The sequence below is a fragment of the Rattus norvegicus genome, chromosome X (genome assembly GCF_036323735.1).
Source record: "Rattus norvegicus strain BN/NHsdMcwi chromosome X, GRCr8, whole genome shotgun sequence".
NCBI classification, from domain to species: domain Eukaryota; kingdom Metazoa; phylum Chordata; class Mammalia; order Rodentia; family Muridae; genus Rattus; species Rattus norvegicus.
Genome location: NC_086039.1, coordinates 72,492,468 through 72,503,925, shown reverse-complemented (window position 1 = coordinate 72,503,925; position 11,458 = coordinate 72,492,468). Strand labels below are relative to the sequence as shown.

Sequence of the window (11,458 nt, the reverse complement as noted above, 5' to 3'; positions counted from 1 at the left end):
GGTGATCATGAAGATGCATGCCTTTAATCCCTGCCCTCTGGAGGCAGAGGTAGACAGATCCCTGGTCTATAGAGTGAGTTCCAGGACAGCCAGAGCTATACAGAGAAACCTTGTCTCTAAAAACAAACTAACCAATCAAACCAAAACAAACCAAACGAGGGGAAGAAAAGGAAAGGAAGGGAGAGGAAAGGAAAGGAAAATAACGGAGGTAATTAGCCTAATTAGCATGACAAGGAAGGGGGGGATGTCTTAGAAACAGTCGCACCAAAACATAAAGGTTTCAAGCAGATTTTATTCAACCTTCCAAAAGCAACAAATTCCACTAGTTGGCTTGTAGATGACCTTAGAATGTTAGGATTTCCAACGTTCAAAACAGTCAGGTCTCAAATTAAGTACTCTCCATTTGTTGTAGCAGTTTGGTATAGATTTGCTTTTAGGTTGGTGTGTAGAGATGATGTCATTTTCTTTAAAAACAAGGTTTTATTTCCCCATCACCATTTAATTTGTAATGCATGAGGCCAATAAGGATGATGATGGTGACACGTTTCAGATCCTTGCTTGTTTAATCAGTTGGGTACATGGCATTGTCTGTGGAAGAAAGGTTTTCAATTATTCTCTATTTTTCAGTAATGCCTCCCTCGGCTCATGCACACCTTTAGAAAAGGGACCTTCCAAGGACTACCAAGTCTTTTTTTTTCTTTTTTTTTTCTTTTTTCTTTTTTTTGGAGCTGGGGACCGAACCCAGGGCCTTTCGCTCGCTAGGCAAGCGCTCTACCACTGAGCTAAATCCCCAACCCCGGACTACCAAGTCTTGCTGAGTATTCTCTCTCTGTTTTTTGCTAGGATTTTTTTGGTTGTTGTTTTGTTTGTTTGTTTGTTTGTTTGTTTGTTTGTTTTTAGACAAGGTTTTTCTGTGTAATAGCCCTGGCTGTCCTGGAACCTGCTTTGTAGAGGAGGCTGGCCTCAAACTCACAGCCTGCCTCTACCTCCTAAGAACTGGGATTAAAGGTGTGTGCCGCCACCATCCAACTGATTGTCTCTATTAAGTGCCAAGCATCAGTCACTCAGCTGCATTAGATGCGTGAGTAAAAAGCAATATGGAGCTGGACATGCAGTTGTCAGACCTATGTGTGTGCATGTATGTAAGAGTATGAGCCAATACATGAAACAATAAAGTTACATGCCTGTTTCCTTCATTACCTATGGATGTTGTCATTGGTCTGCTGTGTAAACTCTCCTTCTGATGATGGGAAAGAGTGAAGGCACTACAGAAACTATAAAATCCTTTTTCTTGGTGTGAAATGTGACTTTACCTTTTAACACAAACATATGATAAAAGAAATCACATTGATTTAACTATTAAAGATCAGTTCTACCTAATGCCAAGCTTAGCCAATAATAACTATTTGCCTCACTTCTTCCCAGGAAAATGTTCATGGTGTTTTATTATTTTAAAAATTATGTATGTCTGTGTGGGTACACATGAGTGCTATATCTGCCCAGCTCTTGTGCTGTTTTAAGATTTATTGGAAGTAATAAAAGTTGTGTGTCTTTTATCCAAAAACTAAATGATCAAAGGTAGCGTTAAAAACCCCAAATTGGGATTAGAAATTTCTGTAAGTGCTAGTGCCTACAGAGGCCAGGGGAGTTGGGTCTCCTGGAGCTGAGGTGATTATAAGCAGCTTGACACGGATGCTGGAGACCAAACTTGGGTTCTCCTCTGTGAGAGCAATATGAGCTCTAACTACTGAGCCATCTCTCTAGTCACATGGTTTTAATTCTTTATAGGAGACACTATTTTTTTCCCTCCGTTTTACCTACTCAGAACATGGGGAGTGTGTGGGTCTATTCTGTATTTCCAGAGCTCAATTGTTCTGGAAAGTCAGAGCCTGAGGTGGGATTCCAGAAGCAGGCCTGACTCGGGGTTGGCTGTTCAGCTCTTCCCTAGCGCCTACTCCTTCACTATGCATTATTGTTATGACTGAAGCCTCAGGGATCCTCGCTTTAGGGGTAGCAGTGCAGCTTAGTGAGGACTGAACATCAGGACCCTATAAAACTTCAGATCCTCCCTGTTCCATCCAGTTCTCATTTCCTCTTTTTCTTGGTAACTATTATTCCCAATCTGGTCCCTACAAGTGATCTTGGCTGAAGCAGCCTGTTGGGGCTCCTCCTTGGCCAGATTGCAGAGCCTTGAATTTGGTTTGTTAATCAAGGAGAGGGGAGGGGTGCTTATCTGCGGATGTCTGAGTGGGAAAGGAACTTTATCACCAGGGATAGACCTTGAGCTGGAGTCCTCCCTTGTGGCCAAAGTACAGTGCAATTCATGGGAACAATGACCATTTGTGTCTCTTCCTTACCCTTGATGTTCTTTGGCTGCCTAGACCATCCTTGGAATGGGATAGGGTGTCTTCTGTCTCCTGGATACTAGAGTTACATTATGCTCTGCTTTTGCAGTACTAAGGACTCCAACCAAGGGCTTCATTTGTGCAAGGCAAGTACTATACCTAGCAAGCTACATCCTGCTTATCCCTTGACTGTCTTATTTAGTATGTGCTTAGCTATTTATTTGGTAGGGTCTCACTATTTAGCCCTAGCTTGCCTAGAACTTGCCATGTAGACCATGCTGGCCTTGAACTCACAGGTACTTGTCTGTCTGCCTTTCTGAGTGCTGGAGTGCTAGGCTTCAAGCTGTGCACCATTACACCTGGCTTATAATGCCTTTAAATTCCCCGTATGTATGTCAGGCTGCAAGGATGCAATGTGTGACTTCAATAACAATCCAAAGGACAAGAGAGATACCTGATTCAGTTAGTTTCAGGTCTTGGTCAGCTTGTGAGTTCATATTAGTGAACATCTCCCTAGAATATGGAGATACAGTAATCAATTGTCAATAGGCTAAATTCAACAACTTAGAGAGACACGAAAGTCATTCATGCACACACATGAAAATTGGACCCATTTATATCTGAACTAAGACAGGCTAGCGACCCTCACCTTCTTTGAGACAGGCTCTTACTATGTAGTCCTAACCAGCCCGGAAGCCACTATGTAGATCACTCTCTACATAGCTCTCAAAAAGAAATCTTAATGTGCAGTCCCAGCACTAGTGAGGTGGAGGCAGGACTGATGGGGAGCCCAAGGCCAGCCTTTACTCCATCAGCACTCTGGGAGCCAGAGGCAAGTGGAAGCTACTATGTGGAGCAGGTTGGCCTAGAACTTCGAGATTCTCCTGCTTCTACCACCCAAGTGCTCGAATGAAAGGTGTGCACTATCTAATCTGACTATTTCTCCATTTTAAAGGAAAAAGGCAGACCTCGAATGTGTGCCTCCAGCAGTACATGACAAATAACAGTACTGAAAAGGCAGAACATGAAAGTTCTTTTCTTGGACATTGCTTGTACTCAACAGAAGCTGCATTAGTAGAAATAGACTCATGGTCTCTTTTACTCTTTGAACTCTGACTTCCTAAAAAAAGAGAACCATGCCCACAAAAGCAAAATCCTAAATAATTTCATACCAAAAATCATCTGTGAGAAAAGGCACACATAAAACAGAGTAGATAAAAACAAACAATGTATCTCACGGAGGAACAGCAGCATATTGCAGCTGCCCTGGGGAACTACAGGCCAGATCACTACAACACTACATCACTACAGACTCCATCACCTTCGTACATTTCTTCTCAACTGATACCAAGGATAAGACTAAGCACAATTAATAGAGAGTCAATTCCTATTGTATTTCTCCTCTCTGGATGTCTTGCAACCCAAGGACACTTAAGAATACATACATATACATGGAGGAGTTTGCTTTAATGTCACCAATGATGACGTTCACATTATCGTCAATGTCGCTGTCACTGTGGCTGGCCTCATCATTTTCTTCGGTATACCCCTATGGAGCGATAAAAACACAGGGGAATATCAAAATGAAGTAGATAATTTTTGGCCATCAAAGGAGAACTTTTGTCTTAATGTTAACCCTACAGTTGATAGTCTTAACTGATGAGAATAAAGTTGGGACAAAGCTTACTAAACAGTTGTACCTTATAACTGGACTACTACTTCTCTCCCACATCAAGATCATTAGTGTAGATACCTTGATAAGTTTTGAGAAAATGGGCCTTGGGTACAGTGTTCTTGTAATGGTAGATTGCTCACATTAATGAAAGTACTGAATACCCTGAAGGAATTTGAGTTGGTTCTAGAATATTCTAGTGACTTTTGTTGCTGACTATAATCCTCAATTGACTTTTATTACTGCTTACATTTGTTTTCTTTCAAAACCCCAAAAGGAAATCTGAATGTAGAGATGCACATCTGCAGTCCTAACACTTGTGAGGTGGAGGCAGGACTGAGGGCTCAAGGCCCAATTTTTTTCCCTCCATCTTTATTAAATTGGGCATTTCTTATTTACATTTCAATTGTTATTCCCCTTCCCGGTTTCCGGCCAACATCTCCCTCACCCCTCCAACTCCCCTTCTAGATGGGCTTCCCCTCCCCCTGCCCCCATTACCGCCCTACCCCCAACAATCTAGTTCACTGGGGGTTCAGTCTTAGCAGGACCCAGGGCTTCCCCTTCCACTGGTGCTCTTACTAGGATATTCATTGCTACCTATGAGGTTGGAGCCCAGGGTCAGTCCATGTATAGTCTTTGGGTAGTGGCTTAGTCCCTGGAAGCTCTGGTTGCTTGGCATTGTTGTGCATATGGGGTCTCAAGCCCCTTCAAGCTCTTTCAGTCCTTTCTCTGGCAAATACATAGGTGAATGCCAGCAGCAAACCACTGAACTGAGTGAGAATGAGACCCCCATTGAAGGATTCAGAGAAAGGCCCAGTTTTTAATCCCATCAGCCCTCAGGAGGCAGAGGCAACCAGATCTCTGTGAGTTTGTGGTCAGCCAGGTCTACCATAGTAAGTTGCATAGTGAGACCCTGTCTCAGAAATAAATAAGGAAAGAAAGGTGGGGGGTGTATATCTGTCCAGGTCTCATTCACATTAGCTCCCCAGGGTCAGTGTCCTGGCTTCAAGGCAGGCATATAGTAGCTACTTGGAAGGAATCACTATGTTGGAAGTAAATCCTCAATTTTCATGTATTCTATATTCACAAATTCACCTACTTATACTTAAATCAATACTTTATTTTATTTTTTTTTTCTTTTCTTTTTTTCGGAGCTGGGGACCGAACCCAGGGCCTTGCGCTTGCTAGGCAAGAGCTCTACCACTGAGCTAAATCCCCAACCCCTTAAATCAATACTTTAATTGCATTCTGGTCATTTCAGACATGCACAGAGAGGTGAACAATTTGTCACCTGGTAAGTATTTTCCCAGCTGAGTTTGAACCTCTTACATTCTTGTTTCAGCTCTCAAACTTTAAGCACACATTCTCTGCATTGTTCATCTAATATCACAATTTTTCACATTTACATTCCTTTTGCTGGCAACCTCTACCCCAAGGCATAGTGCTAAAACTCTATGTAGTGTGTCTAAGCATGCAAGGCTGTGCTGTGCTGTGGCTTGTTCAAATTTTAAAGTGTGTGTGTATGTGTATGTGTGTGTGTGTGTGTGTGTGTGTGTGTGTGTGTGTTTGTGTGTGTGAGAGAGAGAGAGAGAGAGAGAGAGAGAGAAAGAGAGAGAGGGAGAGAGAGATGTGGAGGTTGAAGGCAACTTTCAAGAGTTGGCTCTCACCTTCTCCCTTCTCTGAGACAGGATAACTCTGTGTCTGCCATGCTACATAGTTCAGGCTAGCTGCCCTACAAGCTTCTAGACCATTCTGTTTCTGCCTCCCACCTCACCATAGGAATGCTGGGGTCACAGATTCAAGGTACCACATCTGGCTTTTTAAAAAAACTTCATATGGGCTAAAATACCCTTTCACAGACCCACACTTAAGAAAATGATAATAAAAATATACAGGATTCCGGAAGCTGAATGGCACATAGTAAGGTAGTACTGTTACTACTCTTTCTGTATACTACTGTGCTTCAGTAATTCAGCCAAGAAAAAACTTGCTATGTGTACAGTCATGCTGTGTACTACAAAGGAAAATTCTTGGGTTATATAAATAAAAAGTATGTATAACAATTCTTATATGTATAACTCTTCTTATGCTAAATGTATATATGTATATATATGTACACACATGCTTAGTAGGGAACTGACTTGCTGTACTTTTAAAGCAATTATTCTAATCCAGCTCCTCTGAACCATTACTATAACAAATGTTGCTTCAACAGGACAGGCCTTCAAACTTTTATAGATCTATTTTTAATTATGTGTGTGTATGCATGTATGTAGATATGTGCACATGAGTGCAGGTGCCCACAGAGACCAAAGGCACTGGCTACTCCTGGAGCCGGAGTTACAGTTTGTCATAAGCCAGATAATGTTTGTTGCTGGTATCAAACTTTGGTCCTCTGGAAGAGTCACAGCATTCTTAACCAGTGGGCCATCTCTCTAGCCCAAGTCTTTTCACTATTACATTAGCCCTAAATCCTCTCCAGGATGAGTCACACCATCATGAGTCCTTTATATGACTTGATTTATAGTCCCTTACCACTCCATTATCAGTTTGTTTGGATTTTTTTTTTCCGGAGCTGGGGACCGAACCCAGGGCCTTGCGCTTGCTAGGCAAGCGCTCTACCACTGAGCTAAATCCCCAACCCCTTGTTTGGATTTTTAAAAAAATTCTTCTCTCATACACAACATTTTGGCTGCATTTCTCCTCCTTCCACTCCTCCTAGTTCTACCCCCCTGCCCCATGACCTCCCCTTTCCCCCAGATTTGTTTGGAAAATTTTCAAGTGAGGCTTTCTAAAATGAATGCAATATGGGCTGCAGTTAGCTCAGCACTTAATAGTTGTCACTGTTATTCCAGAAGTCCTGAGTTCAATTTCCAGCACCCACACTGTACAGCTAGCTCACAAGCTCTTATAACTCCTAACTCTAGAGGATCTTACTTATGGTCCCAGAAGGCACTTTCACTCCTGTACACACACAATCACAGAGGAAAATAAATCCTAAAATAAATAAAATATTTTAAAATTACAAGTACTAATTTACTCCCTGTGTCTTTGTGTATATTCATGTGGAAGTGAGAAAACAACTTAAAGATGTCAGTTTTCTCCTTCCATCAGGTGCTTCTCAGGGATCAAAGTGGGGTTTTTCAGATTTGGTGGAAAGTGCCTTCACCACTGTGTCATCTTCCTGGCTCCACACGTCTTGATTTTTGCCCATGGGTTCTGAGGATCAAACTTGGCTTGCCAGGCACATATGGCTAGCACCTTTGTTCACTAAGTCATTTCCTTGGCCCTCAACATGTTATTATCATAAATAAATGTCATTTTTATGCAATTAGTATGAGGAAGTATGTCTAATTTAGTAAGACCAAAAAAAAAATCTTGTCAGTTTTGAATGAGCTCCATTTTAAAATATGAAATTTAAATTTATATATAGTCTCTAAGTACTTATCTGTCTATGCATCTACCTATCTATTTCCATTTAAGGACTCCAAGAAGGATTTATGGGAGGAAAACAATTGACCACCAGTTAAATACATTCTTAGTGTGGTTCATTCTTCAGTGGACATCATTATCCTAACACCATATCTATTGTATCATGTTTAGAGCTCATCTATCCTTGACATTTGTGTTTTTCAGGGTCCCATCTTGGTGTGTTTCTGCCTTCCTTGGACTACTTACAGCTTGGCAAGTGTCGCTATCATTGGTACTGCTGACTTTGTCCTCTTGAAGAATATCTTGCAGGCGAAGAAATTCGGTGTGGCTAGAGAAAAGTGTCAGAATAATAAAAATACTGGATAGTTACTTGTCTGAAGACTAGACTGCATGCAATTCAGCAACCCATGTAGTAATCTGTTACTTAAAGTAAAATCAGGGGCTAACAACCAAGTAAATGATTGAAGAACTATGACTGACTTCAGAATAATGCCTTGAACAAGATATAAAGCTGAAGGATGGCACCGAGAGCAACTTTTTCATTGGACAAATTAAAGAACCAAAATAATGAGGTGGATGTGTTTCTTGACTATACTTTTGTTCTAGTTTAATTGCCTCAAACATCGTTGCACTTTTATTGGCTTACCCGATAGATGTATTTTGTTCTCCAAATGCTTTTCTCTAAAAAGCTCCAGTTTTGGAATTTTTATCCAGTTTGTTCTTGGTTTTGGTTCAGGTCACAATTACTAGCCTAATTTTGATATTCCTAACAGAAACAGATTTGTCAGTGGTCACTAAATGATTTAACTATGTTGAGATTTTGACCCTAGACCATCCATAAGGAAGAGTGTGCACTTTTCAAGGCAGGCTAGACCAGGATTCTGCAAATAGGTGTGGCTGTGCTTGTGTTCCCACTCTCTGTTCGCCTGAGATAAATAGGCTACATTTTCTCCTAGAGTTTCTGGGAAGTTAGTTATCAGTTCTCTGGGACACTGTGCCTCATTCACTAGCCTTAGCAACTAGAATGTACCTGACCTTGGGAACATCCCCCCTGAAAACTGAATACAAAAGAGAAGTTGCTATCTACTATGTTCATAACAAGGGCTTCAGAACAGTGGGAGAAATAAAAATCCAAAGAAAACATGTTAGCCTTATTGCAGTAACACTTTTTTTTTTTTAAAGTCACAGCAAGTTACCAGTTTCAAGACCTTGAGAAGACCAAAGGCTCTTTTCTCTTGGGGAAAAAAGATAGACTGGCAGCTACTACTCTCATGGAAGCGTACATTTCTGTGCTGTACATCAAATCATGTAGCAAGGTAGTGCAGAATGTGCTTCTTGTTCGCTTGGCTGGAAATTGGCTGCTGACACAAGATGACCACTGTCCATGTGAATAAAGTATTACACAACTTACCCCAGTGGCTCATCTTCCTGCTTATCAGCGTCATCTGTAACCATGAAAAACAAAATGTGAAAATGCACATATGAAGCGAAGGGTTGTAGGAAGGAGAAGAAATTGGGTTGGAAAGTCTCTTCGGCTTGAACTGCAGCGGGGCGGAGCAGGAGACCCTTATAGGCTCAACGATATTGTTGAAACTAAACACAACAGAGGTTTTTGTTAACAACCTGTGGAATAGTTGGAGTTTGCACCCTTTAAACTAACAAGGATATAAAAGAAAAAAAATGTAAAGTTGTCTTTTACTACTTTTTTAGTGTTTTAAATTTTGTATTTATACATAGAAAATATATAGAAAAGAAAAATAGTATTTTCATTTCTTGTTTTGATTATATGTGAGGAAACTTGCAAAAATTCCTTTAGCCCTAAATTAATTTGAGCATACTTGGCACTTTGGCAAACAAGTTAAGATTCTTGAAATGTGCTAAGGGAAGAACCTGAGCTGCTGGTGCTCCTTCTGATGAAGGCTTAACAGTTGCTTTTTTAAAAAAAAGACCTAGACTTACAAAACATAAATAAAAACCAAAATGACAACAACAACAGAACCAAAAATATCAAAGGGGTGGGGTAGGCTCCAAGGTGCAATACTTGCCCAGATCAGAGGAAGGCCTAGGCTTGATTCCCAGAACTGAAAGAAACGAGAGAGAGAAGAAGAAAAAAGAAAGAGGATTAAAACATACACAGACTCAAATGCAAATAAAACTCATATTTAACACGTTAGAAGTCAAAGCACTTTGAAAATATCCTTACATGTACTAGTCCATGTTTTAGGTACAGGAGCAAGAATGTGCAGATTTTATGGCCAGTGAGGGGAAGTTATGCGGGGTTAAGCAACTTTATTGGGTTTTTTGTTTGTTTTGAGGTAGGGGGTCTCACTATACAGACCTAGCTGGCCTGGAGTTCTCTATGTAGAGCAGGCTAGCATCAGACTCAAAGAGATCCGCCTACCTTTGCCTTCTGAGGGGCTAGCATTAAAGGTATATGTTACCACATCTAACTCACTTTGTTTCTTGTTTTGTTTTGTTTTTTTTTTAATGCGTGGGTTTCTCTGTACAGTCCTGGCTCTCCTGGAACTCACTATGTACACTAGAGTGGCCTTGAACTTAGCGATCCACCTGCCTTTGCCTCCTGAGCACTGGGGTTAAGGGTATGTGCCGCCATTGCCAGCTTTCCTGATTACATTCTTAAGGAGAAAAAAATGAATCCAAAGTATACGTTAAATTTCTTGGTTTATAGGTTTTTTGTTATTGTTCTTGAGTAGCTCCTTCAATTTGATCTAGGAACAATACCAGATGACCCACATTCAAGGAGAACATAGAAGGAGGACAGTAACTGCCAGCTCACACTGGAACATTCTAATCTATACCAACAATCCTTTCTAACAGTCTCCCACCTGTAGGTCCACACGGTTTACTAGGTAATAATGAGTTAGCTCATTCATAAACGTTTGTGTTGGTCATCATTTTGGTTACCTCCAGTTAAAGGGAATCTGGTTTAGTTTGACAGCTTTGGAGAAAACTAAGGCTCCTAGGATGATGTTACTTAGATATCAAGGGAAAGGTGGCATGAGAAATAAAAAACCTGGGGAGACAGGAGATGGTTTCCCATTTGCCCCTGGGGAATTTGAAAGAAACAGTGTCCCTGGACTCATGCCCAGAGGAGTCACTTTCCTTCTTTCGGTAACTGTAAAAAAAAGAAAAAGTAGGTCTTTACCTTTGAAAAGCCATTCTTCTTCATTTTCGAATTCCGGAAAGTCCATTGTACCGTATTCTGCTTCAGAAGTCTTGGGTTCTTGCTCTTCAGACATAACTCCGGGATTCGGCTCCTGTCGGGGGAGACCTGTTGGTGTAGCTGATACCCAAGTCTAGGTGGGTGCTGTGAATGAAGTCCGGAGGGTTTGGGCCAGAACTTCAAGCCTGTGATGGGTGGAGGGTAGGACTGGGGTGGGGTCAGGGTTCGGGGGCGGGGTCTGGAGAGCTCCGACTGTTAGGAATGGGTAGAACCAGAGAAGACACACCTCTATAGTATCCCAAATGCCTGTCTTCCATCAAGGTCTTAGAAAACACTGACGTCTACATTTTCCTTCAGCTGGGGTAGAAGTATTAAAGAAACCTCTGTGATCTAGCCAATACTGGGATGAGGGAGTAGGTCCTGTGTACTTCCTTTTACTGGTTCAGGTACCAGATTTTCCAGCAGTGGAGCTTGTCCTTCCCAATCTACCCTTTCAGTTTCCAGCACTTGTGTAGAACAGGAGGTTGGGTGGGATCAGCTGGCAGTGATGTAGGAAGGATACAGTGGCTGCGAAGTAGTAGGTAGGAGATGAGACCTGGAGGAGAGGAGGGCTGGGAGCAGGCACCGAGTTCTGCGGAGGTGTAGTATAAGAGAACTTCGTTATACCTTATACCCCTATCCTTTAAGGGCGTAGGAAAGACTGGAGTCTGGGTTCTCTCTCCACTGGGGTGGAAATGCTTAGGAGTATGTGAGCAAAGGCTGATGTCTAGGAGGCATTCCTACATCCTTTCTTTCACTGTGTCCCAGAACTCCCAGAACTTGACT

General features: G+C 41.6%; 1 protein-coding gene across 1 annotated transcript; it reads right to left on the bottom strand.

Annotated features, from left to right (window-relative positions):
• Nucleotides 1–272: 272 nt before the first annotated feature.
• Nucleotides 273–10,779, bottom strand: Tsx (testis specific X-linked gene). Its single transcript, NM_019203.2, has 7 exons — nt 10,616–10,779; nt 9,495–9,530; nt 8,861–8,894; nt 7,696–7,777; nt 3,791–3,894; nt 2,800–2,858; nt 273–588 (listed from the first exon to the last, which is right to left on the bottom strand). The coding sequence occupies exons 1-7, from the start codon at nt 10,707–10,709 to the stop codon at nt 563–565; spliced, it is 435 nt and encodes a 144-aa protein (NP_062076.1). The 5' UTR covers nt 10,710–10,779; the 3' UTR covers nt 273–562.
• Nucleotides 10,780–11,458: the final 679 nt, after the last annotated feature.

What these genes read in the sequence shown, in the direction of transcription:
- Tsx (NM_019203.2), bottom strand. Translation starts at nt 10,709, where the DNA reads ATGTCTGAAGAGCAAGAACCCAAGACTTCTGAAGCAGAATACGGTACA. An exon ending in TAGGCCTTCCTCTGATCTGG is followed by an intron (nt 8,895 to 9,494) that starts GCAAGTATTGCA and finishes TCATGGTTACAG; the next exon opens with ATGACGCTGATAAGCAGGAA. An exon ending in CCTGAAACTAACTGAATCAG is followed by an intron (nt 589 to 2,799) that starts GTATCTCTCTTG and finishes TTTCTTCCACAG; the next exon opens with ACAATGCCATGTACCCAACT.